The sequence below is a fragment of the Harpia harpyja genome, chromosome 4 (genome assembly GCF_026419915.1).
Source record: "Harpia harpyja isolate bHarHar1 chromosome 4, bHarHar1 primary haplotype, whole genome shotgun sequence".
NCBI lineage: Eukaryota > Metazoa > Chordata > Aves > Accipitriformes > Accipitridae > Harpia > Harpia harpyja.
In genome coordinates this window covers 45,237,269-45,264,896 of record NC_068943.1, presented here as the reverse complement: position 1 = coordinate 45,264,896, position 27,628 = coordinate 45,237,269, and the positions used below count along the sequence as shown (strand labels likewise).

At 50.0% G+C, this 27,628-nt stretch overlaps 5 protein-coding genes across 7 annotated transcripts; 2 read left to right on the top strand and 3 right to left on the bottom strand.

Annotated features, from left to right (window-relative positions):
* Window positions 1-36: 36 nt before the first annotated feature.
* Window positions 37-8,810, bottom strand: C4H11orf52 (chromosome 4 C11orf52 homolog). Of its 3 annotated transcripts, XM_052786588.1 has the most exons (5): window positions 8,453-8,565; window positions 6,150-7,764; window positions 2,854-2,894; window positions 2,021-2,067; window positions 37-1,657 (listed from the first exon to the last, which is right to left on the bottom strand). In XM_052786588.1, exons 2-5 carry the CDS (start codon window positions 6,215-6,217, stop codon window positions 1,421-1,423), a joined length of 393 nt encoding a protein of 130 aa, XP_052642548.1. In that variant the 5' UTR covers window positions 6,218-7,764; window positions 8,453-8,565; the 3' UTR covers window positions 37-1,420. The 3 variants fall into 3 exon arrangements, with proteins under 3 accessions (XP_052642548.1, XP_052642549.1, XP_052642547.1); XM_052786589.1 differs by lacking the exon at window positions 6,150-7,764 and having other exon boundaries at window positions 8,453-8,634; XM_052786587.1 differs by lacking the exons at window positions 2,854-2,894; window positions 6,150-7,764 and having other exon boundaries at window positions 8,453-8,810.
* A 3,727-nt stretch (window positions 8,811-12,537) lies between these two features.
* On the bottom strand, window positions 12,538-14,581 carry HSPB2 (heat shock protein family B (small) member 2). The gene is made up of 2 exons (XM_052786584.1): window positions 14,382-14,581; window positions 12,538-13,489 (listed from the first exon to the last, which is right to left on the bottom strand). The coding sequence occupies exons 1-2, from the start codon at window positions 14,473-14,475 to the stop codon at window positions 13,038-13,040; spliced, it is 546 nt and encodes a 181-aa protein (XP_052642544.1). The 5' UTR covers window positions 14,476-14,581; the 3' UTR covers window positions 12,538-13,037.
* A 1,913-nt stretch (window positions 14,582-16,494) lies between these two features.
* CRYAB (crystallin alpha B) lies at window positions 16,495-20,084 on the top strand. Its single transcript, XM_052786585.1, has 3 exons — window positions 16,495-16,878; window positions 18,464-18,586; window positions 19,754-20,084. The coding sequence occupies exons 1-3, from the start codon at window positions 16,681-16,683 to the stop codon at window positions 19,955-19,957; spliced, it is 525 nt and encodes a 174-aa protein (XP_052642545.1). The 5' UTR covers window positions 16,495-16,680; the 3' UTR covers window positions 19,958-20,084.
* A 152-nt stretch (window positions 20,085-20,236) lies between these two features.
* CFAP68 (cilia and flagella associated protein 68) lies at window positions 20,237-22,807 on the bottom strand. Its single transcript, XM_052786592.1, is given in 3 exon segments — window positions 20,237-21,530; window positions 22,423-22,458; window positions 22,460-22,807. Coding segments are annotated over 3 exon segments (318 nt in total). The 5' UTR covers window positions 22,649-22,807; the 3' UTR covers window positions 20,237-21,437.
* A 723-nt stretch (window positions 22,808-23,530) lies between these two features.
* On the top strand, window positions 23,531-27,524 carry FDXACB1 (ferredoxin-fold anticodon binding domain containing 1). Its single transcript, XM_052786573.1, has 5 exons — window positions 23,531-23,753; window positions 24,292-24,448; window positions 24,588-24,791; window positions 25,216-25,374; window positions 26,113-27,524. The coding sequence occupies exons 1-5, from the start codon at window positions 23,546-23,548 to the stop codon at window positions 27,299-27,301; spliced, it is 1,917 nt and encodes a 638-aa protein (XP_052642533.1). The 5' UTR covers window positions 23,531-23,545; the 3' UTR covers window positions 27,302-27,524.
* Window positions 27,525-27,628: the final 104 nt, after the last annotated feature.

Below are 27,628 nucleotides of genomic sequence, written 5' to 3'. Positions count from 1 at the left end.
AAAAATTGTAGGATTGGTCCTCAAAACACTTCCATCTTAGCAAACACTGCCCATATCAGCTTTATTTTTTGTAATGAGCAGGAACTCCTTCATGCTTTTTAGATTTAGCTGAGCCATAATATGCAAAATTATGTATGTTTATAAAATGTACCAGGATGTCCCTTTTTAAACACTGGCAATAAACAGGTTGTCCCACGATCTACATTTAGCTATGCAGACCATTATTTAGGAACAGAACGTGCCAAGCATTGATTTAGTGCCTGAAGATACTTCTTGGAAGCCCTGTTCAACTGCCAATGCTGCAACTGCCAAATTCAGACCAGTGGCAGAAGCCTTTTGGACAATTACTATACTGCATTACTAACACTATTTTAAATCCATAAAAAAATTCTGAGAGGTGTATCTGGGAGGGTTAGCAGAAAACACCACATGGTGTGTGCTTTATGTCACTGGGTTTCATAACTAGGGCTGACAGTATGAAATAAAAAATGGAGGAAAAGTCCAAAACCCTCTCTAAAGTTGACCAGGATTCATACCCAGTACCTCAGGCATGCAGACAGCTGCTGTACTCTAAGAACTGGATAACTGCCCTAAATATAGGCAGTGGCTCTTAAGTGGCTGCCTTGCAGTTAAATTGTGAATTTTCCTTATTTCATTTCCAGTCAGAGCCAAGAGGTCACTACTCACTTCTGTGCATGTTGGGGTAGGGATGCATTATCTGTACAGCCCTTCAGTGAAAGAAATTGTTCTGTACCCCTCAGTTAATTGTGCATTCCTGGCCTTGGTTTTAGTGTGCTGTGCATAGTTATAGAACACTGCTTTTTGAGAAAAGGGGATGCACATAGTGCATGACTGCAGTTACAGTGGCAGGTGTTGGAGGAAGACGTTGCAGTAGATACTGTTAAAGGTTTCATGCCATTTCTTCACAGTGTCATCCACATGTCATTCTGCACATTGCAGAATTTTCTTAACATTGACATAAAATCCTGTGGCAACATCTTCCTTGTCCCTTGAATCCTGTATGCCATGTTCCCAAATCCATCTGCAGAGCAGCACTCAGCTGGTCCTGTGCCACAGCAGGAACTTTCTCACTGAAGCTCTGAGCTGTGGTTTTAGCCTTCATCAGCCAAGGAGCAGCTCTGCCTTCTCACAGTGCTGAGAAGAGATGGGTTGCCAGCTTCAGAGTCAACTCTTCCAAGGTGAAGAGGTGTTTTTTGTCAGCAGAATCAGATAGGAAACTACTCATCGTGTGAGAATAAATATGTCTGTGTCCTCCGAAGAGAAATGCAGGGGGAAGACACAGCCTCTCTGCACTTTCTCAGGGAGACTTGATGTGTCCATGAGGTTATCTTGCATCTACAGCATCTCTAAGTCTGTGAAATCCTTTTGCTGCTGAAGGAGGAGGGGACCACCAAGCCTTTTATACCAGGGTCCCATTCTTACTGTCATATTTCAGCCTGGGCCGGGGAAAGTTGAGGGTGGCATACTCTGTGGCATTCTGCATTTGTAAGTTCTTCACCTCTGCTACAGAGCGCTCCCGGACCTTGGTGAACACTTGGATGTCTGCGTAATGAATGCTGTCATCCTGCTTCACACTCTTGGGCTTACTCACAGTGGCATAGACAGGAAACTCCAGGACATCTTCGTACGTTGGACCCTTTGGGGAGAAAGAGTTCTGGAAGGTCAGGTCCCAGGGCTGCTGCCACAGATGCCTTCCCCAGACCAGGCAGAGTAACCCTGCACATTGCTCCCAGCACCATCCAGCCCTCTGACACCTCAGGCTCTGAGAGAGATTTCATCCTACTGCTTCCACTGCACTTTAGGGGAAAAAAATGGGCCCGCATCACTGTGCAGCAATGCACATTGTTCCCACAAGCCATTAAAGCCTATACAGGATGAGACGATTCATGGCTCTGAATAAGCTGCCCCATGTCCTCCCAACCCATCTATCCTAGGAAGTGGTGGTCAGCGCTGTCTTCTCAATACACAGTTAGGAAAACAACTCTGGGAAACTGTTTACCTTCCTGCCAGGCTGATTCTGTTGGCTCTCATGTCTCACATTAGTTCCTGAAAAAGAAACACCAGTGGATCAGGTTAACACAACTGTTTATTGTTCCACCTTTGAATGCAGAAATGCAGCATCTGGCCCATGGGCTCTACCCACTGGACACAAATCAAATTTCCACCTCATCTGACACCCTCAACCCTAATGCTGTCTCTGAGGCCTGCCTCCAAGAAGAAAGCCTGGGCTTGTTTCTTTGGAAAAAATAAGGTTTCCCAGGATGACAACATGCTGTGGACCGCAATGTTCTTGGCAGAACCTAGGAGGACAGACACAGCACAGAGAACTTCCTTGTCAGCCCCTTGGAGAAGTCAGATCCAGTTTTAACTTTGTTATTTCCTTTGCTGCCTGGCAAACATATTTTGCCCAGCACGGTCCAAAGGCCACAGGGCTACTTAGAGAATGCACTTTATTCTGGGGGACTGATGTCAGATGGATGTTTGCAGCTCTTACAGGAGTTTGATGCAGCTTCTGCTATGCTGCCACTTGAGAGTGCTCACATGTGTTTTGATGTGAGACTCTGGTATTTTAAAGATACTGCTGAAGTCCCTTCCCTCCCCCTTGCCAAGTCCCATAGCACATCACACCCCTTGCTTTAAGTTTTAAAGAAATCTTGCCTCTTGTGGTTTTCTACCAAACTTCTCTTGAGGAAGGTTAGGTACAAAAGAGTATAGGAAGGGACCTCAGCCTCAGGGATCCAATTCACAGTCAGCACTGACTGATGTCAGCTAACCAGGGGCTCAGTCACTCTACCTCTTCTTGTCCTCTAGAACGTTTTCATAAATCCTTACCTTGCTTTTCTTTCTTTCTTTTAAAAGGCGAAGGGCAATTCCTGAAATCAGAGAGAGATGTCAGCCCTGAGAAGCCTCAGCCTCTGCTCTCATAACATGCAAACCGAAATGCACCACCCCAGGGTACCATATCTGTGGGTAATGAGAAAGGCCCAAGAAGTGTCTTAGAGAAGAGCTATGGAGCCAAGCCAGAACCTGAGTGACTCTTGCAGGGAGAAGGTCCAAAGGGGAGATGTGGGGATGTGTTTCCTTCTTCTGTGACACACCTACCATACCCCACAGACACCCCCAAGTCTTGTTGCCTTTCAGCCCTGCCTGGCTGTCCAATATGCATACGCATCAGAGTGAATCAGAACAGATTTCACTGTAGTTTGGCAACTACATTTCCACAGCTGTATGATCAAGGACGCGGGGTGCAGGGCATGATCTCAATTGGCATGAAACCCTTCTCTTAGGGCCAGATGCTCTGATAGCCCTCTACCCTGCACTTTGGCCACCTTGCCCAAGGAGCAGCTCTGCACAGACCTTGTGCTAATTTAGTGTTTCAGACGGTTTTCCTGTTCTCAGTTTTCCACTTAAAACACAACCAAACCAAACAAGCTGTATTGGCTTTGTGTGGCAAGGTTTTGGAGGCGGGGGGGGGGTTACAGGGGTGGCTTCTGTAAGAAGCTGCTGGAAGCTTCCCCTGTGTTTGAGAGAGCCCATACCAGCCGGCTCTAAGACGGACCCGCCTCCGGCCAAGGCCAAGCCAATTAGCGATAGTGGTAACGCCTCTGTGATAACATTTTTAAGAAGGAAAAAAGTTGGGATGGAGGAAAACGGCAGTGGGAGAGAGGAGTGAGAACACGTAAGAGAAACAACCCTGCGGACCCCCAGGTCAGTGAAGAAGGAGGGGGAGGAGATGCTCCAGGCGCCGGAGCAGAGATTCCCCTGCAGCCCGTGGTGAAGACCATGGTGAGGCAGGCTGTCCCCCTGCAGTCCATGGAGGTCCATGGTGCAGCAGATATCCACCTGCAGCCCGTGGAGGACCCCACGCCAGAGCAGGTGGGTTCCCGAAGGAGGCTGTGACCCCGTGGGAAGCCCGCGCTGGAGCAGGCTCCTGGCAGGACCTGCGGATCTGTGGAGAGAGGAGCCCACGGAGCAGGTTTTCTGGCAGGACTTGTGACCCCGTGGGGGACCCGCGCTGGAGCAGTCTGTGCTTGAAGGACTGCACACCATGGAAGGGACCCATGCTGGAGCAGTTCGTGAAGCACTGCAGCCCATGGGAAGGACCCACGTTGGAGAAGTTCGTGGAGGACTGTCTCCCGTGGGTGGGACCCCACGCTGGAGCAGGGGAAGAGTGTGATGAGTCCTCCCCCTGAGGAGGATGAAGCGGCAGAAAATAATGTGTGATGAACTGACCGTAAACCCCATCCCCGTCCCCCTGTGCCGCTGGGGGGTTGGTAGAGAATCCGGGAGTGAAGTTGTGCCCGGGAAGAAGGGAGGGGTGGAGGGAAGGTGTTCTGAGATTTGGTTTTATTTCTCATTACCCTACTCTGGTTGATTGGTAATAAATTGAGTTAATTTTCCCCAAACTGAGTCTGTTTTGCCCGTGACGGTAATTGGGGAGTGATCTCTCCTGTCCTTATCTCGACCCACAAGCTCTTTCTTATATTTTCTCTCCCCTGTCCAGCTGAGAAGGAGGGGGAGTGATAGAACAGCTTTGGTGGGCACCTGGCATCCAGCCAGGGTTAACCCATCACACAAGCTATGCACTTAATAAAAGCCAAGCTAAACCCTGACCTTGGCTGTACCTGTGTGACCAGAAAGACACAAGCCAAACACAACTATGTTCCAGCCATGGAATGAAGAGGAGCCAAATTCATTCCAGCTGTTAACAATAGAGCCAGGAGCTGAGCTGCTGCAGGCTGGTGCTGGCAGGGGTGCACAGGCTGTCTGGCAGAGCACAGACATGTCACATTCTGGGCCAGATGCACGAAGGAAATGTTATCGTTGCATTGCGCTTGGAGGGCTGGAGGAGAGCAGGTGCCAGCCCTTGTATGGCTCCTCCTGCATACGTATGTCCATCTGGTGCTGGCTGCCGACCAACACAGCGTGCAGCTGAGGGTCTCACACGGGCCTGTGTCTCTGCCGCAGCACAGGCAAAAGCTGAAAGTGGGCAGCTAGAGCTTTTAATGGGGCTATAGAGTTACCAGATGGTTCCCAAGTAACATTGTATGTCCCGCAGCGTGTGCATTTGCCAGACAGTCCTGCCACAGGCAGGAACAATGCAGTGCCTGAGGCAGAGCTCTCTCTGCCTTTGCTGGCTTTCAGAGGCAGCTTCAGTGGGCGAGTAAGCAGGACAGTGTGTGTAGTAATGCCTTTGGCACTGTAATGGCAAAACAAAAAAAGCATGAATGCAGGCAAAGAACTTGGAGACCTTCAAAATGGTCAGTAATGATTAACCAGACTTGCTAGACCTGGGAAGTCAAAGACAGCTTTGGGGAAGGCAAGGTGGCTGGCTGTGTGCCTGTGCAAAAGGATCCAACACTGCTTCTCGTGACTCTGCTGTGTGCTGCCCCGCAGAGGCACCAATGGCCCTCCAGTCCTTGACAGACAAAATCTGGGGGGCTGCCCCCAGGAGTTAGGGGCCTAGCTTAAGGCAGCACTGCTTTGTCTTGCAGTGGTTCTCAGCTTCCTCCTCCACTGTTTCTATGAGCTTGCAGGGTCTCCAGGGCCCTCCTTGCCAAGGCTTGTGTGCTAGAGCACTTTGCTGCTTTACAGCGTTCAGGCAGTTGTACGATGTAATTAAAATAGCACCATTTGAAGCAAGATCAGCAGGGTCCCCATCCTCTTTCCTGTGAGGTAGGCTGCAGTATCAGCTTTCCAAGCTGCTCTTGCTTGTTTTGGTTGCCTGCCTTTGTAGAGAGAGCATTAGCAGCCAGTGTGTAGGCTGGAGCTATTCTGAGGCTGTCTGCAGGCTAATCACACCCAGGCAGGAGACGGCATCTCCCAGCCTCAGATCTGTGGTAATTAGAACGGATGTGGCAAGGGAAACGAGCAGGGCAAACCTCTCCCCTCGTCTCAAAACCAGGTCAAACGTTGTAACTAACTCACAGCCTGCTAGAAGTACATTGTATTCTACATGACAGCACACATGTCGCTGCTCCTATATTGCTTCCTCCCCTTTCCCTATGTCAATGCCAACCCGATTCTGCCCTACAAAAGCCTGCTTCACAGTGGGTCCTAAATTTGGGCATCTTTTGCTGTCCGTGCACACCAGAGGCCCTGAGTACTAAACCAAGTGGTGAGAATACCTGGGGCCTGCCCTCCGCAAGACCATATTTGCAGAAGTACCCAGACCTGAGGGCACGCTTTCCTTCATCAGTAGCTTTTTTCTGTGAATAAATTTGCTGTAATGGCTTTTCTTTAAAGACTTCAGGAACCTCCTCAGTCTCTTGCTCTTTGCTCTGTCTCCCTTAGGGCTCGTGCTTTGGTAGGGATCATGACAAGGATCTTCCGTCCAGGAGAAGGTGGGTGCCTACCCCCTCTGAGCCCTTTTGTAAGTCTCAGCTTTACTTAGGAAGCCCAGCAATTTGCTGACACAGCTGTGGTGCTGACAAAATCAGAAATAAAAGCAGTATAGGTGCCTGGAAACACCTGTACTAAAATTAAGTACCATTTTTTTCCCTCTGTCACCAAGGCAAAGCTATGAATAATGCAAACTTCTGCAGTGGGGCTTCAGTGCACCAGTCTGCTCTTGATTGTGGTCCTCTGTAGGTGTCTCCCAAGCCCATGTTACTAACAGCACATTCCCATTTGCCTTCCTCTCCTTGCTCAGAGCCCATTTGAATAGCTTGTACAGCACGGGGACAGCCTGGGAGCCTGAGCCCTTCTTCACCCATGTGTTTCCATGTACAGGACAGGGGATGATGCTCCTGGGGAGAGAGCTCTGCTTTCTCCTTGCTGCACAGCAAGGAGATGTTAGCACTTGAGTTCCACGGGGGTACTGGGGTCGAAAGTGTCTTTGGCCAGGGCTTTGTCCTCTGCTGCAGGAATGTGCCAGAAGGTAGTAGTGACACCACCAGCAGAAATGCCGTCCCAGATTCTTACTTTCCATGCAGCCTCTGGGAGAAAATCAAGTGGGACACAGGAGTCCTGGTCCAGTAGCCCTGGGGGAACAGAATTTGATATTGCCCCAGAGAAGCCAGCATGCCACCACGTTGCTCCGAAAGCTGCTCTCCTGCCTGGCCCTGCATACATGAGTGACCTTCAGATTCTGGTTTATACTTCCTTGTGGAGGCAGAAGTGTTTGTGCATGGCCTGGCACTGTCTGGACATGAAAGTGCCACCACAGCATATGCTGTAATGGTGGTGTTTGTACTCCGGAGTCTCTGGCTTTGCCAGTCTGTGCTGTGGCACAGCTCTCCCTGCCACGCAGCATCAGTAGCATGCCGGGCAACTGCAGCTCTGCTCAAGGGAACCAGCCTGTGCCCCAGGCATTCCATGATCAGGCCCTTGTCCGCTGCAGTAATGAAGCTGATGCCCTGGGTGCCTCATTTACCCTCTGCCACAGGGTAGAGGAAGTAGAAAATGGGACTTTTGGGGGGTACATGTCAAGAACCAGCCTTCCACCTCCCACCTCCAGCTCCTATTCCTAAATCCCAAACTCCTCTGCGCTCCAGCTCAGGGCTCAGGTTGGAAAGACCTCGGTGTCCTGCACCTCCTCCTCTGCTTCAGCCACTAGGTGATGCTGTGCCTCTTGTAATTATTAAAAAGCGCTGATGAATTTCCAAGACTTTTAACAAATGCAGTGTTGGAGAGAATGTCCTCGGCGCTTCATCTGACGTTCATAGGTCTCCCCCTTGTACCACGCTCAGAGCCGAAAATATTTCCGCTTGGCACCGAACGATGCTCCGCTGTGCCCTTTTTCTGTAAGCAGGAGGTCCGGGGCACAACATGAGCCAGGAGGGATTAAACTGTCATCATCCCTCCCAGGGAGAAAGAGCAACAACATCTGAAAAACGTGGCCAGGATTTCCCAAGCACAAATGAAGTCCAGACAGACGCAGGCAGGGAGAGGGGCCGGAGGAGCTGAGAGAGCAGGATGGGGTAGCTGACCCGCCAGCCCTCAGTGCCACCACCACTGCCCCAGGGCCCCCTCCCTGCAGTATGCCAAGGGGACACCTTACGGTGTCTACCTGGCCAGAGACCACTGGGGCAAGGACAGGGATTTTAACTAGATCCTTCCTAGAACTAAGCTATTCTCAGCTGCTGGCATGGCTGCGGGAACCCAAGCTGCCAGTCCCAGGAGGTGCCACAGCTCTGGGCTGAGAGATGGGAGCAACAGAGCCCCTTCACCTCCCCCCACGATGCCTTTGGCAGGCAGGGGCTTCCCCAGCCTCCCGCCCCCGCCGGCACCTGCACAGCAGTGACCCAGGGCCCCTGCTCGCTTGCTCTCCGTTTCTGTGTGAGCTGGCAAGGTGCGGGGCTGAGAGCGAGGCAGGAGCCCTGACGAACCCAGCACTGGGAAGCAAAGCTTGCAAAGTCCACTCAAACTTCCGCTCGGGCTGCCCGGAGTTTCGTTCGCCATCCCCGTACCTGGCGGATGCCGTACTCACCACGGTCGCCCGCAGCTGCAGAGATTGCCCATGTCGCTCCTTCCTCCATGAAGCAGAAGCGTTTTCTGGACAGGGAGAGCTTGTATTTCCTGGTTCCTGCTCGGCCCCTGGCTATTCCAAGGGAGTGTCTGGCAGTGTCGGATTTCTCTCCATCGCTGCAGTGACTCTCTGCTAGGCCCGTGCGTGCCATCTACCGGAGGGCTTGCCCGTGCCCCCGGGCCTGCGCTCACCTCTTGCTACTCAGGGCGGAGAGGGCAAGGAAGCAGCGAGCCGCCAGGCCTCAGCCCTGGGGCTAAAATTATGATTTGCACAGCGGGTGTCCCTCTGCTATCCCTCTCTCCCACCAGCGCCGTCCTGCTGATGCCAGCAGTGATGCAAAAGAGGATGGAGGAGGGACTTCAAATGTTCCTAAACAAAGGGAGAAACACCAGGGTGGGAGCAGTCAGTGCTGTTCCTGCTGTTCATCATTGCCTCTCAAGCAGGATGTCAGAAAAATGTGTGGCATGGGCTGGCATCATCCAGGGAAGAGAGCGTATCTTCTTGGGAGGGAGGTGATGCCCCACTGAAGGTGAGAGCAGGCTTGCAGGTCTATTCTCAGCTGAGGTCTAGCGCTGCTGCTTCTGCTGCAGGCAGAAAGGCATATGCAACCTCAGGGACGTTACTGAGAATCCATTTTTTTTTAAAGCTACCTAGATGAAAGTGTACAGATTTGTGCTTTTGAGAATGACAGAATCCCATGGGGGACCTTGCATCATTAAGCACCTGCAATATAGCTCTTAAGCTCAACCCTCAGCATGTCAAACAGGAACATTAATGTGCATTTTACCTCTCTACCCCTGTTGAGAGCCCTTCAGACTGTGGCTGGTCATTCCTGGACTGAATGACAGGTAGCTGATCTCTGGCGGCTCCAAGAGAGCTGATACTCAGTACTGAAAGATACCATGTTAATGTAGTCCTCAGGCAGAAACTGTGCTCCACAGCTTTGATTTGGCAGTCAGCCCCAGTACTGTGCAGGCCTGAATGCCTCATGGGATGTGCTGACAAGTGGGTAAGTTTTAATTCACGCTTCTGGCGGACTATCTCAGGAACCAGCCCTAGTCCCCAACTCCAGCTGTAGCCATGCTCTCAGCCAGGCTTACAGCACCATTTATCATCTGCCCAAGTGCAGAGCAAAGCTTGTACCTTTCCAAAGGTGGCAGGAGGAGAAAGGTTCTGCTTTGGAACTCCAAAACTGCTCCTCAGCATGTGGCTGGAGAAATTGCACAGCTCAGCCCACACCACAGCACACCGGGGAGAATTTAGGATGAGATTTGTGCAGGCAGATGGGATTCAGTCCTCATCCCAACAGGACCATGTTCTCAGGGTCCTGCAACAGACAGGGTGGTCTCAGGAGTCTGTCCCTGCTTGGGAAGTTGCAGACTGTGTGTCTCTGGGTTCGCCACAGACACTGTTGGTTTAGTGACCCAGTGTCTGTTTTGATTTCTGGGATAACTTGGGCTTTGTTGCTTTGTGGAGAAGAAAAAAAAAAAAGGCTGGGAGACTGTTCCCATCAGCCCCTTTCACAAATACTGGAGCTGCTGGTTTGAGGTCCACCAGAGAAACAGAAAGGCATCAAAAACATTGGCAGAGCTGGAGAGCATTTGGCTGCCACTCTGCATTCCCTCCTCAGTCTGTGTCTGCAGGGATGAAAGAGAGCATGGCTTCCAGCGCTCCTGCTCAGCAAACCGATCAGGCTATTTTGTGCAAAGCCTGCCAGGGTGCAGAGGAACAGCGCAGTGGCTAACACCAGGCAGTGCCAGCCCCTCACTGCATCACTACTCGGGGCAGCTGTCTTCATGCACTCAGGGACATCGTCTGGGTAACAAGCTGTGCAACTGGCACAGGACGAGCCTGCAAGTGCCCAGCAATAGAGAATGAACTCGTTTGAGAGCAAAGACAGGGCTAATAAAAGCCAGAGGAGGAACAGAACTGTGTAATGACTACTAATGCTGTGCATTTCTATTGCAGTAGTGTCAAGGCACCTTAGACACTGAGGGACTGGGACCACACTGTGATAGGTGTGGTACAGGCACACAACAAGCTGGCACTGTCTATAAAAAATGAAGGACAGAGAGCTCTGAACTGTTTGGGGCACTTTTGTCTTAGAACCCACTCCCTCTGCAGTGCCAGCCCTGGCCACATGCTGTTTTCAGCCACCAGTGGTTCAGCAACCCACAGCCCTTGTGTTGCAGTCAGAGCAGAGCCAGATGGCATTCCATGCTCTAGCATGTGCCATGTCTGTATTGTGTATGTATGTGCACTCCTTCAGACAGGTACCCTTTGCCCAGCTTTCAGGTCATATGTTGGCCATCCTCCCTATCCCCAATCCAGTGAAGATGTTTATCCTAGTGACAGGAGGCCTGCAGTGAGTGAGAGGACCATCGATCCTTCTTACCAGCACAGAAGATGCCAGATCAGAGGCAAAGAAAAGCCTTTTACAGTTGCTGCTCTGAAGTGGCTGTGAGTTTGAAGATTCCTTTTATGGCAGGGGACTAAGAAATTTATGGCCGTACCTGAGCCCATACACAGACACAGGTCTCTGCCCTCACCACAGGGATATGGGCTTGGGAACTCAGTCCTCCTGGGACTCAGGACACGGGTGGGTGCTGCTGTGAATGGGATGCGGTATGTATCTGGTGCAGTGCATGAGGCTGGTGTGCCATGCACTGAGGAGCAGAGAGAGGCTTATATACAGGGGAGCAGTTAAGGACTGGGCTGTTCCTGCCCTTACAAACAGCTGCTTCAGGCGATTGAAAGTCACTAGCCCAGGATTATCTCTGGAATTATTATTAATGACTTAGACAAAGCCGGTTGTAAAGGTGATTTTTATTTTGACAGTGTCTGAAATACTTACTAGCAGCAGATTATCTGGTCCTACTTCACGAGTAAGGGCATCCCTCAGCAGCACAGACTGTGAGTATGGGTATCTGATCTGTGCCGGGGGGGATGGAGGCTTAGCCATCCTCCCACTTTCTCTCATGAGGCTGGCAGGCAGGGCTGCTCTTAATTTAACTCTGGTCCTCATTGCTGGCAGGGGCCCTGAGAAGTAGAAAATAGCTGCACAGTGGTTCACTCTGGTCTGGATCCCACTTTGCCCGGCAAGGGTGAAAGAGCAGCCTTATACCACTGTTTCAGCAACCAAGAAGGTATGCTGCATGGGGTAGACTCCTGAGCAGGGTATTTCTGGCCCTATGTATTCATGGAGGCAGAGTGCAGAAGCCTGCAGGTCACATCCCAGCAGGGAGAGGGAGAAGCTCTGTCCACAGGGACCTTGGAACCTCCTCTCTTCTCTGTGGGAGGGCTGCAGTCAGGCATGCCAGGGACCCCCATATTTGGCCAGTGACACAGCATTTTGGCTGCTTTAATTGGCTCTGACAAGACAAGGATTGCAACTGGCACCTGCTGAGCCCTCGAGGCCATCCGAGGCAGCAGCTGCCACCGACAGCAGCACACATGATCCCTGGCCCAACATCACAAGACTACAGAGGAATTTCTCATGTAGCTGGTAGCATCATGGTGTCTGCAAAAAGGCAAAATTCATCCCCTCTGTGACTCTACAGAGTGCTGGGATGACAGCAAGGCACTTGGGATCTGACTAGAGCCTTTCCCTTCAGCATTTTGGGGTTCACTCTCCTCACAGGGACTGAGAAGGTCTATGTGTGAACAAGCCTTATGTCCCATAAACTAGAGGGCTGAAGCAAGCAGAGACCATGGCTTGGCATTTGTTTACTTGGGCTAACTCCAGCTGCAGGTCTGGAAATGCACGGTGAGCCTCCAAGAGCCCATCACTCTACATCTTTTCTCCTCGAGGCTGCTGCCCACTGTGGGCTCCCTACAGCAGCAAGCAACTCCAGCTGCACCTGGGCCAGGAGGGCCGATCACAGAGGTCCCCCGGCTGCCCCATGGACAGAGTCCCTCCAAGTCCTCACTGATGCCATTTCCACAGATGGGCTCAGTGTGAACATCTGGAGCAGCTAAGGCACTGTCCCTCCTTCCTGCTGCAGAGCGGCTTGGCCAGAAGCGACATGAATCCAAGGCAAACAAGAGAAGATCAGAGGCAGATTTATTCCTCTTTCCTCCTGAGAGCTGCAGGCACTTTTACAGACCAACAAGTACCTTCCATCTCCACAACGGTCAGCCACCAGCTCAGAAGTGAGGCACTGGGGTTATCTCTTCCCTCTTCCCAGTACCCTTCTGGGCTAGAGCACAGCAGCTGTTTAACAGTCCACTGCGACACAGCCTCACAGTTTAGGGTGAGAGTGACCCTTGCTATTTGGGGTGAGAGAAGAGCACCCTGTGTGGTGCTCAGTGAGCACTTGACCTAGGAGAAAACTTGCATTACCATCTCTAACACTTTAGTCTCCCTCTTTTTTTCAGTTCCAAGTCCCTTTTTCCAGCCATCAGCCTTAAGAAGCAGAAGTCTGGCATATATATGGCTGCCTCACAGCCCTGCTAAACACTGATGGTGAGAAATCGGGGTCTGGCACCGTGGATTCCCCACCCCTGTCCCCCCCACCTTCCCTGTACAAGCCCAGATCTGGGGCCTTTAGGGCTCTTCCTTCCCTTTTCCTTCCTCAGACTGTTCTTCTTTTCCCACTGGCTGCTCCTGTTGGGTTATCTTCACCTCGTTGACTCTGGCCTTCACCTCCTTCCCCGTCCGGGGAGCCACAATGCTTAAGATGCCATCGTGGGACAATGTGGCTCTCACCAGCAACGGGTCGACATCCAGAGGGAGGATGTAGGTCCTGGTGAACTCTCGGGAGATGAAGCCATGGCGGTCAGCCTTCTGTGGGTGCTGCCCCATCACCTCCAGCAGGTTGTCTACGGTGCGGACAGTGAGCTCATCCGGCAGGAAGTGACAGACATCCAGGAACACCTGGAATTTGTGCTCATTGAGGCTGATCTCAGAGGTGCCTCGATCCAGCTGCTTATTGATCCGAGGCCTGATGTAGTAGCCGTGGTACAGGGCAGGGGCTAAAATCTCACATGGGGACACACCTGAAAATGAGACTCAGTGAGGAGTGTGGGGTTTCCAGGCGAAGGAGTTGGAGAAGGATGGTTGGCAGCAGATAGGGGAGGGTGACAAGAGGAGGCTGGAACCTGGCAGACACCTTGGTTTTGCCACCACATCAGCACAATACGGATGGAGTCTCTCGCGATTCCTACCTTCATGTCTCTAAAACACACACAGAGCCAGATGCCTGCCAGTCACTGCCTCCCACCACACAGCCGGCAGCTGCCAGCAAGCCATAGGCTGTCATCCAGCTTTCGCATGTCTGCTGGGTGGACAGGGAGGGACTGGTAGGTGCACTGGGCGGTCTGCAGTGCAAAGCCCACAGCCAGGGATGGGCATGGAAAATGCTGATGGTGAAGAAACTGCCCTGAAGAAGAACTAAAGGCCTTTTGTGTGCCATTGTCCAGGGGGCTTTCCTTGGAGCTTTTTGCCTTTTCATGCTGTTGTGCTGGTGCTGAATGGTTCTGCTGCTGCCCACATTCCTTCCCCTCTGCCAGCCACTGCCTGGCTTTGTGCTGAACACCCCAGCTCAGCTTTTCTCCACAGCCTCAGGCTGCAAAAACTCCCCCCTCCCGGGAGCATTTTGCTCCATGTTTGCACAGCATATGCATGAATGCCAGACCATTGGGGGCATGAGGGAGGGACAGGAGAGACAGCAGTAGGCATGGATGGAGAAAGTGGACCTGAAGAGAGAGCCCTGGCTATTCCCTGGATATTCCCTGCTGATTTGACCTGGGTTCTTATGCTCAAATTTCCTTGGCTCCGGCTTCCCTAGCCTGCTCTGGAGCTCAGTCTCCCCAGGGGGACTCTACCAGCCCTCCTGCACCAGAGGAGAGAAAGGTGTCGGGTGGGGGGGGTTCCCATCTCCTTTCTTACCTTCTCCAAAGTTCTGGTCGTAGATCTTGCTAGGGTTGGCAAACTCGTACTCCGAACTCATGGGGTAGGCATGGGGGACAGTCCGTGCAGCCATGGCGTGTCCGGGAAGGGGACCTTCCAAGCACTCACTGCCTCTGAGAGTGAAGGCTCCAGATTGCAAGGTTTTAATTGGGTGAATTCCACAGGGAGGAGTGTGTGATAAAAAGATGGACCAAAATAGCCACACACACAGGCCCCAGGATGCCTCGCCAGGGTGACGAGGGAAGCTTCTTGCTGCATTCCAGCAGGGAGTGCAGGCACTGCCTGCAGTCAGGGACGGCTCGGGAAAATCCCACACCTCCTCCCAGCCTCTGAGATACCTTCCTTGAGGAGGGGGTGCAGGAGGCAAATGAGTAGCCAAGTCCAGCAGGGAGGCACAAAGGTGAGCTGAGGGAGGCTGAAGTAGGAGAAAGCAGGACAGACCTCAGGCTCTGCTGCCTGCGGTGCTCCCAAAGGCAAGGGCGAGCAGGCAGGCTCATTGTAAGCAGGTTCAAAGAGTCTCTGACACTGGTCCTGCTGGCCCTGAAGCCCCCTGTGGGGACAGGGCAATAGCTAATGCTGTCTGGTGCTTAGTCAGGTTGTGCAAAGTCATGTGAAGTCACTATCACACCCATCAGCCCACTGGGAGCTTAGGGCCCAGATCAGACCCTCCTGTGCCCTACACAAAGGAGCTTGATTTTCCCAGAAGCTGAGTGGATGGCTCAAGCCTTTTGTTCCTATGAGTGGTGAAGTGCTGCAGGTAGTTAAGCAGGGCTAGACAGGATCCAGATCCCACTGCTGACACCTCCACATCCCAAACCATGCTGCTGCAAGCTGGCTGTCCAGACTGTTCCCTGGCCAGGGCTTTGGCAGAAGGTAATGAGACCCCGAGAAATGCTTGTGCCAGAGATCATGAGTTAACCAGGGATCTGAAGCTGGCATAGGTCCAGGTTTATTGAACTGGGGAGGGGGGGGACAGGGGGAGCAGGGAGGGGAGTAGTGCCCAATTAAGCTCCTTATACCCTGAAACCAGAGATTTCCTTGGGTCCATATCCCTGCAGTATGAGAGAGCAGGTGCGCTGCTGTTGATGTAATGGGGAATTGGAGAAGGTATTTATGGCCTGCGCTGTTGCACAGAGCAACTTCTGCTCCCTATTCTTGCAGGCAAGCTGAGATGAAGAGGGTCAGACCTTTTTGCAAAGGACTGGTGGCGCTAGCAGTAAGAATTATGTGCCTCTGAGCCAGTAATTGTATTTAAGTTGCCAGCTCTCAGAGGCAGAGACTAGCTCTTGCTCTTTAAGGACAGTTGCTAGGCTGAACCCATTCCCATAATTTAGGTTCACAGGCGAGGCAGGAATTAAAATAAATGTGTGAATTAAGATGTATTAGGAGCATAATTATAGGAAATCACCTTACTGCAGGGGCACAGGGAGACAGAGGTAGCTTGCACCCCTGAGAAATCATGTCTCAGTGTAGCACCATGGATGCCGTTGACACGCCCAGTTTATCTCTGCTCACAGCCCTCTGGAGTACTCTGAGGTCACAGAGTGTCGGGCTCTTCTGCTTTCTCCAGCAAAGTGGTTTCTGTAGCGGGCAAAAGATGAGAGGTGTTGGGCTGAAGCACTGCGGAGAAAGCCATCCTTCATTCGCACACATACCAATGGGCATGCACTAAGGCAGTGAGGCTTACTGGGCTGCAGAGAGCCGCACTGCCAGGGTATCTCGCAAAGACCTCCTGGGATCTTTCCTGCCTTCTAGCTAAAACAGACCTGTGGCTTCTCTTGCCTTAAAGAAAGGCAGAGATCTTCCTAGACTGGTGGGTGATGTGGGGAGCTGAATTCTCAGTGCTGACAGTGGGAACAATTGCCCCTTGTTATTTTCCCTGTGAGCCAAAGATAGGAGCTGCATTGATTCTGCTGGCATCCAAAGCAGCTGGGAACATCTGCCAAGCCTGCCTGGGACTCTGCAGATAAACAGCACGTGGGGAGCGGGGAGGGCGGCTGGGCAGTTTGGCTTCTTGCTGCCCCATTAGGCTCCTTTTCTTCTTCTCACCTTCCCCCTCCTCCTCAGCAGTGTGTTCAAATCCCCCAGACAGCTACTGGGCACCACTGAAGGGACCAGCCCAGGATTGGGACAATAAAATCCCTGACACCACTGTTCAAGAGGCCTCGGGGGGGGGGGGGGGGGAAGGCCAGGCCAGCTGCATGGGTATAAAGCTGTCCCACGCTCCCGGCACAGCACTGCAGCACAGTTGTTTGCCAGGCTCCTCCAGCGCACTCCAATGGATATCACCATTCATAACCCCCTGATCCGCAGACCCCTGTTATCTTGGTTGGCACCGAGTCGTATCTTTGACCAGATTTTTGGAGAGCACCTGCAGGAGTCAGAGCTGCTCCCTGCTTCCCCCAGCCTCAGTCCCTTCCTGATGAGATCCCCCATTCTTCGGATCCCCAGTTGGCTAGAGACAGGACTCTCTGAGGTAATCTTCCCTTCTTACTGCTTTTTGTTATTGCTGTGTGCACGTCCTGATGGGTCTGGAGCTGCAGACCCATGAGACGTGAGAGCTTGGAAGCTGCTTGTAGGCGGTTATTAGGAAAAGGCTGGGGAGAAGGGTGCTGTGTTTGTGCCTCTGCTCCTCTGCATTAGGCAAGAACCTCTGCATGCTCTGCTAAGCAGTTGTGACTGACAGCAACTATTGCCATAGTGTTGGGAATAGAGGCAAACTGAGCTGAGTGTGTGCAGCAAATGACTGTAAGAGCTGACGGAAGAAAGGAGGAAGCCTAATTTCCCTGCCTGCTGTGCAAAACTTTCAATCCCACTTCCTCCTGAGAAGCAAACAGCACAGGGGTAGTGGGCAGGAGTAGTGTGATCCTCATGTCAGGCAGTGTGGGAGCTCATGGCTGCTGAGGAAAACGGGGCCTATTTTAAAGAATCACTGCTAAGAGCAGCATTTTAAGTAAGTTACAGGACCCAAAGGATCATGAAGCAGCCACGTGCCTGCTTCAGGGGCTGAGCCAAGAGGCACGCAGTTCAAACAACCTTGCCTGTTCTGCGAGTCAACTGTCTTTACAAGTAACTTGTAGAGCTATTCTAAGCCAAATGAGTGAGAGGAAAGTATTTTTTTAATCTTTGCATAATGTTTCCCTTGATTTAGTGACCTGGCTCTCGCTGTCCGCTGAAGCAGCCATAATAAGCACCACAGATAACAACATCTGACTATCACAGTGGAGAAATCTTCGCAAATAATCTAGAAGGAAGAGGAAGCACTTAGACTTCCAGGTCAAACTGCGGAAACCAATAAGCCTAGAGCTGGCACAGAGGCTGCCTCCACATCCCAGCTCACACGCTCCCTGACCACGAATGCAGCAGGAAGGCAGAGACAGCCAGCTCATATAGCAAAGTCCCCCAAACATGTCCAAGACAGGCAGAAAATGCAAATTCAACCTCAGGAAGCAGCAAAAAGCAGTATTTGTTAGAGGCGATAAAGTGCAAAATGGAAGGGAAGGAGGTGAGATTAGCAGCAGGTGACTCAGAGTTTCAGCAGAAGTCCTGCTGCTCAGATAACAGAGGTGAGCAGTGAGGCAGTACTGCTTGCCAGTGACACATTATTTTGGTAACTAAAGAGTGATGATGCAGGGGTAAAGCCTGCAAGCCTGCAGATGAGCTGCAGTCAGCTGCACAGTCAGGGTTTCTTGCTTGAAAGACTATGCAAAATCCAGTCACAGAAACTGGAAACCTTCAGACATTCTGTTAAAAGGATTGGATGCAAAACTAAAGAGTCAGTTTTAACAAATTCAGATTGAGAATCTCTTCCTCACTCCCAAGGAAAACATTTATCTCATGTGATCAAGAGAAAGCATTCACATTTTAGATTCTGTAGTGATGGGCATTAATGTAACAGGCCAGCAAGGGACAAAGCCACCCAGATCAGAATCCCAGGATTGAGTGAAGGTCAGACTGCATGTGTAGATAGAAGCTTGAGTCTTGAACTGCTATATTCTGAGAGCCTTTTTAAGCTGAAACCCTCACCTGCTCTTTTCTGAAGTCCCTTCCTTGTTTTGCAGATGCGACTGGAGAAGGACAAATTTTCTGTAAATCTTGATGTGAAGCATTTCTCCCCTGAGGAGCTAAAAGTGAAGGTGCTTGGGGACATGATAGAAATTCATGGCAAACACGAGGAGCGCCAGGTACTTCTACTTTATCTGTGCGACTGATAGTCAGTGTGAGCTTCCTCATCTATGGTTAAACAAGGAGACTGCAAAACAATCCTCTCCTGTGCTCATCTCAAATACTTCTAATGTTTTTTATCAACCAATCCTAATGGAAGATGCTCTGTGCACACACCCCGCCCCCAGCTGATCCCAGACTGGGCAGCAACAGGGTGGAGATTTATTGCTGATGTTACATGAACTGTGAACTGAACTGGAAAATCATCTTTGAAATGGGCATTTCTGGGCCTCCTTCTCTCTGGGAAGAGGCCAGGAATGCAGCGAGGCATTCAATAAGCTAACAATGAACTGTAATAATTAAACCACATAATGAATCAGTGCATTGCCCTGTTCTGTTACCATAAGGCTACCTCTTCCTGAAAAAGGCCCATCTATCAGTTTGTAATCCTTAAAGGTTGTGTTCCGCTGTCAGTCATCCCACAGCTTGCTGGCTCTAGAGACCTGTGTGGCAAGTGGGCAGACAGAAGTCAAAAGCCACGTCCAAAGCTGTATGTAACAGGGCTTGCCAGACCCCATCTCCCTCCCAACCCCCACCCCTGCCTCCTTGCCAGAAGGAAATGAATATGCATGATAAAGTAGCTATGTCACTGGAACTGTCAGCTCTAAGGGCTTCTGGGAGCACAGAATCTGTCAGTCAGGAAATAACAGCATTACTTGTAGCTGGTGGAAGCCTGTAATCCTGACATAGCCTCAGCAGATTTTTTCGGCTAAGAAAATAATCAAGCGCTATAGCAGAGATCAGCTCACTAGAAAGCTGTGTATTACTGGAGCTCTGGAGACCCTCAGGAACTGGTGTGGTTGGCACTGCATGTAGGTCTAGCTGCTGAATCTTAGGAATGACAGCTCACCACTGTGCAATGAAGCCAGTCTCTGGCTGGCACAAGAGCTGGAACATAAAGCCTCCTCCTGTAAACACTGCACCTGCAGGCACCTGCAGCCTAGGCAGGGCAGTGTCTCACCTTGGCCAGTCCTGGCTCTTTAAAAAGGGCATCTCATAATAAAAACTCTTTTAACTTTGAGAGCTGGAGCTTCCTGATCTCAGACTTTATGCAAAGGGCCCATGGTTTAGGTAGAATGGAGTGAACATTTCTAATCAGGGCTGTTCCTTCTCTTCTCCTTTTGAAGGATGAGCATGGCTTTATTGCCAGGGAGTTCAACAGGAAATACAGGATTCCAGATGATGTGGACCCTCTGACCATAACCTCATCGCTCTCTCTGGATGGTGTCCTGACTGTGAGTGCACCAAGGAAACAAAGTGACGTCCCTGAGCGCTCTATTCCTATCACCCGTGAAGAGAAGCCTGCCATTGCAGGAGCCCAAAGGAAGTAGGCTGCTATTTAAAGTCACCCCGGGGGGCCATTCAAGAGCACTTTTCATCAGATGCCAGCTATACTGAATGGCTACTTGTATTATTTATGCTGAGTAAGTTTACTAACAAATAAAACATGAATAAGCAGTTTGTATTTTTTTGTTTTGAGCACTGAGGACAGGGTAAGTGTTGGGTCAAGAAAGCTGTGTAAGGTTGCTGTGGAGGGAAACATACCTGGCATCATTCTTGCTTACACAGTGGCAGGCAGGTGTGTCCAGAAGAGCTTGTCTTGGTGTTCAGAAACACTTTGCTAGTTTCACTTAGCGTACTCTAATGTTTTGCAAACATCTAATTGCACGAGCCTTTTCCTTCAATGTTGCCAGAGGATTTCAGAGTGTTTCACAAGCAACAGAAAAGTTTCTCCAGTGGAAATTAGACTGGTAAAACAACTTCATGGCAATCGAAACCCATTCGAAGTGTGGATATTAGATAACAACTGAATGGAAGACAACTGTATCTTAAATCTCTAGAATGACTCATGTTATGGAGAAGCATGCAAGTGCTGCAACCAATTCAGAGCAGTTGCAGATGAAAACTGCATAGCTGCAGTAAACACAGATATATCCAGAGAGGACAAAAATGTCCCGCTCTCATGGTGCAAATCACATCACTTTGAAACTATGTTGTCAGTGCCCTTCAAACAATGAACAGGATCTGACATCTACAGTATTAATCTGATTTATGCTAACATTGTTGCGTGGTACAAAACACTACTAAGTCCTTTGCAGGTGTCATCATCTGCTTAGCACCTCTCTTCAAAGGGATATGAGCATAAAGGAAAGTCTGTATTACTGGAATTGAATTTCTAAAATTCATCTCCAGAAAGGATGGAATGCCATAGATCTGTCGCACAGATCATCAGACTCAGTTATGACCTATTTTCTATGTTCCTTATAACCGCTAAGACAAAAGTTACATTAGAAGGGATCAGTTTAAATCTCAGATGAACTGTGAGGACATCCTTCTTCCATGGCTTTAAGTGAGAAAAAGAAAATGAGCACTCAGTGATGTGGGGTCATTGTCAAATACCCAAAATCCCACCTAATTGCCAAAGTCTAGTGTTTCCTATTAGCTGGTTCTAATAAGCTCTTCCAGTTAAGGTGTTAGTTAGGCTTGACTGACAAGGTGCAGGGTGACTGGTGGCTTGCAGTCACCTCTGCACACAAAATAAACAACAGAAACACACATAGGTTACAAACAATACAGCTTAGAAAGCAGGAAGAACTTTTTTCACATAATGCTATATTTGGCTTTAATGTGTGACAGGTCTTTTTGCTTGAAGGATATCCTTGTAGCACTGCTGGCAGAGAGGCCTCCTGTTTTTCTGAAGGCATAGTGTGCAGATTCTTTCCATCTCTGTTACATTTCTTGCATCCTTCTTGTTCCTTCTCTGAGTGTTGGACACAAGCAAAGAAAATGCTGCATATGGAGGCCTGTAGTCTATTGTGTAGCAGGACTGAGCAGTTGGGTTGAATGAAGGAGGTTCCAACTCAGGGTGGTGGCCCGGAATCCAATGAGGTTCTCATTCAAATCCTAAAAGAATAAACACAAAAAACCTTGAGGAAGTAAGTGCAAAATAGCAAGAATATATCCAGAAAGTACAACTGAGGGAAATGGGAATTTTGAGTGAAAGCTCATTGGGGACAAACGTGATGAGGTTAGCTAGACAAGAACACCTGAAATGCAAATACCACTCCCTGAATGACTCGAAATACCTGTTCTGTGGTGGCACAGGAGCACAGCCCAACAATGAGAAAATGACAGAAAATAACTGTGTCATCTCTAAGCACAAAGGTCATTCAGAAGCTCCTCTTTTGCTACACTACAGGTCCAACAGACTATGTTTCAGTTATGTGCACATACTTTTTATTCCCTGATGCTTTCCCTTGTTGTAATCTGAAGAGTATGTTGTTTCAAAGCAGTGAGTGTACTGAAAAACTCACATTTAGCATAGCTAAGTGTAAGTAAAAAACTTTAACATTTTTTATCTTACAGGAAGACCAAAGTATCTGCAATTGCACTACTACTTTCAAATCAGTCTAACCTAAGATCACAAAGCTTCAGTGATGACTTGTGATTCACCATCTGAACAGCAAAGGAAAGAGAGCTGGACTGGGGCCACTATTAGGAGTAAGACTGAGTTTACACAAAAAAGCATTCCTCTCATCTTTACTGCTGTAGAGGAACTGTTGTAGGACACTCATCAGAGAAAAGGGTGCTGACTGTTGCCTTTCTGCATTTTTAAAAAACAGTAGAAAAGACTAGGAGCAGGGCTGCAGAAAGGGAAGCTACTCATGGGACGCTTACCTCTGATGCATTCGTAGCTGGGGATGGAAAAGATAATGCCCTGTGTGCATGACAAATTAAGTGATCATCTCAACTGAGATTTGCTATATCCACAATAAGGAAAAGCACAAGGACGTACCTGGGAAGGAGGTGGCTTGGGCTGCACAATTCTCTGGGATACCGTATTGCTCTTCATTCCAGTTCCCTGTAAGGGTTTTCGTTGAGTAATCATTTTCATTGGTGGTGCACCTCCAGCCATACTGGGAAAACTTGTAAGTGCTGTCCCAGTCCATCCACAGATCCCCACGGCCAGTAGCATGCATTAAGGCGCCATGGAGGGACTTATACAAACAGAGCTTGGACATGATCTGGCAATAGAAATCAACAATTCCCTAGGATCAGCTTGTACCTTAAGAGCACGTAACATGACATGGAATGTTGTTCCTTCCACCCCCCTGGTGACTGGAGAGGGACCTCCTATACTTCCACGGGTGCCAGTGGGCATCAGAGAAGAACTGTGTTCCTTCTTGATGCCAAAAAGCGTTTTTTTTGGGGGGGTGGGGTGGGCATGGGTAGGTAGTAGGGCAAGTACATATTTTCCTAAACTGCGATACTGCATTTCTCAGCTTCACATTACTGAATACCCCTCATAGTAACTTACCCACCCTTTGAAATAGACAAAGTGATTTACGCAAGCCCACAGGGACCTAATGCCTGAACCAGGACCACACCTCATCAACTGCAGGCAGTAGGTCTCTGCTGGAGCTTGCCTTTGCCAATTTTAAACCTTCCGCTGTCATCACCCATGTGACTCCCGAAACACTGTCCTGGCCCAGTGCAGCAGCTGAGGGCACGCAAATGGAACAGGCGACAGCAAAGCATGGCTACTCTCTCCCAAGCCATGACTCGCAGTCCTGGGACTGCAGCGGCCCGCCAGTGACAGCTCCTGGCCTCGCCCGGGCCGCCGGCAGCCATTTGGGCCCTGCGCAGAGGGTCCCTGAGGGGGAGCGGCTGCCGACAAAGCACCGGCGAGGCCCGCAGAGGCCCGGGCCACCCCCGAAGGGAGAAGCCCCTTCCGCGGCGGGCCCAGCGGAGGCGCGGAGGCCCGGGGCCGCGGCAAGGCGCGGCTCTCCGCCCCGCCGCCGACCGCCCCGGGCCTCGCAGGGGCCGGGGCCGGGGCCGGGGGCGGCGGCGGCGCGGCCTGACGCCGCCAGCAGGCGGTGAGGGAGGGCGGCAGCGGCCCGCTGGCCGGCAGAAACGTCATGAGGGAGCGCCGGCGGCCTCCGGCTCTGGCTGCGGAGATGGAGCCGGCGCGCCGCGTCCTGCTGCTGGGCGAGGGTAACTTCTCCTTCGCGGCCTCCCTGTGCGGAGCCGCGGGCACCCACATCGTGGCCACTTGTTACGAGAGCGAAGAGGAGGTGTCCGGGCGGGGGCGAGCCGCGGACAGCATCCGGCGGCTGCGGGAGAGGGGTGGGTCGGCGCCTGCGGGCCTGGGCCGGCCGGTGGGGAGGGAGGGGGGCGGTGGGGCAAAGCGACGTAGGAGGAGGCCGGGACGGGGAGGGAAGCGGTGTCGCTGGTAGTCAGCCGTTAGCGGTAACCGCTCTTCTGGTAAGGGTGGGAGCAAGGCTGTGAAGCGGCACGCCTTGCTTAAACTGGGGACCTGGCGCTGCCGTGCCTCGGGAGGAGCTGTCCCGTCACTTCATAGCCCTTCACCACTGCAGGCATCTCGGAAGGCCACTTTTGCAGCGAGGAATTGGAATTGTCCGAGAGGCTAAATCAAATGCCCTGAAATCTAACCAGACTGGAATACTACTGAAACAAGTAGCCAGTCAGCAGAAGTCTCTGCAAGAGAGCAAAGGGACCCCAGGCTTTCTGGTTTTCCTCTTGCACGTGACTGGCAGCTGCTGCTCCGATATGCTTAGAAATGGACTCGAGGACTTTAATTGCTGCCTTCGTAATTTTCTGTAATGATAAACATCAGAGTCTTGTTTTTCATCCACTTTTGAAGGAGCTGAAGTTCTGTTTTCTGTGGACTGCACCAAGCTGAAGGACTATTTTTTACCAGAAAAAAGAGACTTTGATTGTATTTATTTCAACTTCCCTCACTGTGGGAGAAAGGCTGGGGTAGTGAAGAATAGAGAGCTTCTTGCCCAGTTTTTCCATGGGTAAGTAAACCAGAAGTAGTTCTATGCTAATTGACTGCTGCGATACAGTTTTCTAGCTGTGTTACAGGTGTTTTTCTGGCACTATAAAATTTCTGGATGCGCTAGCAGGATTTTTCTTGTTGCCTGGCTTTTCTTCCAGCTCTGCAGAAGTGCTGACAGAGGAGGGAGAGATCCATGTGGCTCTTTGCAATGGGCAGGGTGGGACACCTGCTGATCAACCGAGGAGAGAATGGCACAACAGCTGGCAAATAGTGGCTGTGGCAGCAGGAGCTGGATTTATCTTGAGTAACGTTCATCCTTTTAAAGCAGACACTATCCATGGATATAAGTGTACAGGCTACAGGTAACCATCCATTTCAGAACAAATGTCAATCTTGGCCTAAAGACAGCAGGAGGACTGTGGTATGTGCATCTGCTTAGCAGACAATCACAGAATCACAGCATGGTTGGTGTTGGCTGGGACCTCTGGCAATCATCTAGTCCTACCCCACAGCTCAAAGCAGAGCCAACTAGAGCAAGTCTCTCAGAGCCGCATTCAGTCTCCATGGATGGAGACTGCGCAACCTTTCTGTGCAACTTGTTCCAATGTTGGACCACCTGCCCAGTAAAAGTATAGTAGAGTTGCATTTTTGTCATCTTGTAACAAGACCTGGGATTCAACAAGAGGTGTGTTAGTGTTACACAGAGTTATCTGTGTAATGCATACTTGTGACACATTAAATATAGGGAACAATCAATGACTTTGCTCTGCTTTTGTGTATTGTCAGGAGCCAAGATAAATCTTTCTGTGTAGAAGGAGCTTTAAACCACATTTTCACACGAAGCATGCCACTTCCATATTTCAAACCCACGATCTGTGAGATAGAACTGGAAAGCCGAAAAGTTTCTTTTCAAGTACCGCAAGTACTTGTGGACAAAATTAATAGGTAAGTTTTATAATTAGTTTCTGTTTGGCAATACCACACACTCCTGCTCTCAGTGGGAATGACCAGCATAAGTATCAGATAAAATGGAATTGCTTCACTTTCCCTCCCTTCCCCTTTACAGAATTTCCTGTTCCATCTCTGCTTCAGGTCTCCTTCATGTTGGCTTTTGGTTATGGCCTACTTAAAAATAAGTCTACAGAACAAAAAGAAACTTCATGGTTGAGACCAAGCTGCTATATACTCAAACACACAAATAAAGATGAAAACTTTAATCTGTTTTACTGTACTGTGGAAGAAATTCAGGAGCTGACATGGTGTCTGCTAATACCACAATACTAAGGCTAGCTAGGATAAAAAATGCTAACCTCTTAGGCAAACTGCTGCGTACTTTGGAGACGATCCAGGGCTAGCATAATTTTATTCATTTCTGCAGTGTGGTAATGCTTGTGCTGAGTAGAAATGGTGATGCTGACTGTTAACTCTCATTCCTTTTTTTACCAGCAAAAGTGCAGTTAATTCTTGATTGCAACCTGGAGACAAACATCACTGTCCTGAAAATGTGTTAGTCATTGCAACACCTTTGATGAAAGGCTTGGCTTGTTCAGGTAGTTCCTAGAAACTGGCTTAATATCTGAAATTGTTTTGGGTAAATTGCTACACTCAAGTTATGATCACAGGAAGGCATTTCAAGGAAATCTGTTTAGTGGTGTCTGTAATTTGCACTTTTATTTTTCACAGGGGTTTCCTAGAACTAAATTCAAATCATCCAGTACGGACAATAAAGGAAAAGCTCACTGCAGAGCTCAGCCAAGCCTTTCCGTTACAAAACATTGACTACTGCCTTTCTCTGCTCCACCAAGGTCACCTCAATGGTGTTTGTCACTCAAACATCTTTTGGATCATTCTGAGCCCAGAGGAGACTCCAAGCACTGAAGAAATGTCTAATGGACTGGCAAATGCAGTTTTATTTTCCCATATTGATTTTTGCAGGGACACAGATAAGAATGGCTGGGTGAATGTACAAGAGGGATGCCACATTTCAAAACAGTATTATCTTAGACCTTCCCTTCTACCTTATGCTCAGGCAATAATACAAAGAGGAGCATTTCTCCCAGGGACACTTCATGTTCTTTCTGGCCCAGTTTTCAGGAAGTGTCTTATCACTCCTTACTCCATGCCTGTTTTTCATGAGGTGGTTTTTGTATGTGCAGTTAACAGGGGTACAGAGAACAGCTGTATCCAGATGTTGATGAATACCATTCAAACCAGCATACATTCTTTTCACCAGGCTATTCCGGGCTTTAAAGTGAATATCAATCTGCAGGAAGCAACGAGCTTTGAAACAACTGAGCTAAATGACTTTGCTGCTTTTGAATCTCAGCTTAGTAAAATTCAGTACTTCATCTGTATGGAGATAGATACTTCAGGCTCCTGTGAGAAGGGCTTCTGTGTGGGAATTATAAGGACAGCTCATTACGAACTAGTAAGCAGTGAACTGGTGGTTGTCTTTGCTTCATTGAATCTTGACCTCCTAGCCATGCTGATCTGTGGAATATCTGACTGGCGAATGCTCTGGACATCAGACACACGGTTCCTCCGTCAATTTCCTAGAGGAGAGTTAAGGCTTTTCAAGAGTTTTTCTCTCTATCCACCTTCCTATGTGCATGATGTCAGCTTTTGGGTTCCTGATGGGGAACAATTTGATGAAGTTGCTTTTCACACAGTTGCTAGGCAGGTGTCAGGTGAAATGGTCGTCTCCATCCAGTTAATCGATAGTTTCCAGCAGTCCGAGACCGGACGGAAGAGCCTCTGCTACCGGCTGACCTTCCAGTCCTGTGACAAGGCACTGAGCCGCCAGGAGGTGGCAGGGATGCAGCTGCTCTTTCGAAAGGAGATAAACCAACGCTTGCGGGTAGCTCTTCGGTAGAGCCTTCTCTGTTGTTTTCAGGGGCTTGAGCAGCATCTGCGCTTGTTGCCGATCCGGAAAATGTGGCCTACATCTTGTTGGACCTGTGTGTTATTGCAGTGCCTCTTACAAAGGCGGTGTGGACTTCAAGTACCTGCACACATTGTAAATGTGGAAATTCCTGTTAATGCAGACCAAGCACCTTCCTGTTCTGCGTGTGTGTAATGAAAGCTCATTTTAACCAGTGGAGCCTTTCTTTGCTAGGGTCCTGTGAGACTGGGCTTGATCTCCTTACTGATGCCAATTCACTTTTCCTACTCTCGCTTGTGTTTGCCCAGCGCCTTGTGC

What these genes read in the sequence shown, in the direction of transcription:
- HSPB2 (XM_052786584.1), bottom strand. Translation starts at nt 14,475, where the DNA reads ATGGCTGCACGGACTGTCCCCCATGCCTACCCCATGAGTTCGGAGTAC. An exon ending in CGACCAGAACTTTGGAGAAG is followed by an intron (nt 13,490 to 14,381) that starts GTAAGAAAGGAG and finishes TCTCATTTTCAG; the next exon opens with GTGTGTCCCCATGTGAGATT.
- FDXACB1 (XM_052786573.1), top strand. Translation starts at nt 23,546, where the DNA reads ATGAGGGAGCGCCGGCGGCCTCCGGCTCTGGCTGCGGAGATGGAGCCG. An exon ending in CCGGCGGCTGCGGGAGAGGG is followed by an intron (nt 23,754 to 24,291) that starts GTGGGTCGGCGC and finishes CCACTTTTGAAG; the next exon opens with GAGCTGAAGTTCTGTTTTCT. An exon ending in CTTGCCCAGTTTTTCCATGG is followed by an intron (nt 24,449 to 24,587) that starts GTAAGTAAACCA and finishes CTTTTCTTCCAG; the next exon opens with CTCTGCAGAAGTGCTGACAG.
- C4H11orf52 (XM_052786587.1), bottom strand. Translation starts at nt 8,642, where the DNA reads ATGGCACGCACGGGCCTAGCAGAGAGTCACTGCAGCGATGGAGAGAAA. An exon ending in TGCAGCTGCGGGCGACCGTG is followed by an intron (nt 2,068 to 8,452) that starts GTGAGTACGGCA and finishes TTTCTTTTTCAG; the next exon opens with GAACTAATGTGAGACATGAG. An exon ending in AGAATCAGCCTGGCAGGAAG is followed by an intron (nt 1,658 to 2,020) that starts GTAAACAGTTTC and finishes TTCTCCCCAAAG; the next exon opens with GGTCCAACGTACGAAGATGT.
- CRYAB (XM_052786585.1), top strand. Translation starts at nt 16,681, where the DNA reads ATGGATATCACCATTCATAACCCCCTGATCCGCAGACCCCTGTTATCT. An exon ending in TAGAGACAGGACTCTCTGAG is followed by an intron (nt 16,879 to 18,463) that starts GTAATCTTCCCT and finishes CTTGTTTTGCAG; the next exon opens with ATGCGACTGGAGAAGGACAA. An exon ending in GCAAACACGAGGAGCGCCAG is followed by an intron (nt 18,587 to 19,753) that starts GTACTTCTACTT and finishes CTCCTTTTGAAG; the next exon opens with GATGAGCATGGCTTTATTGC.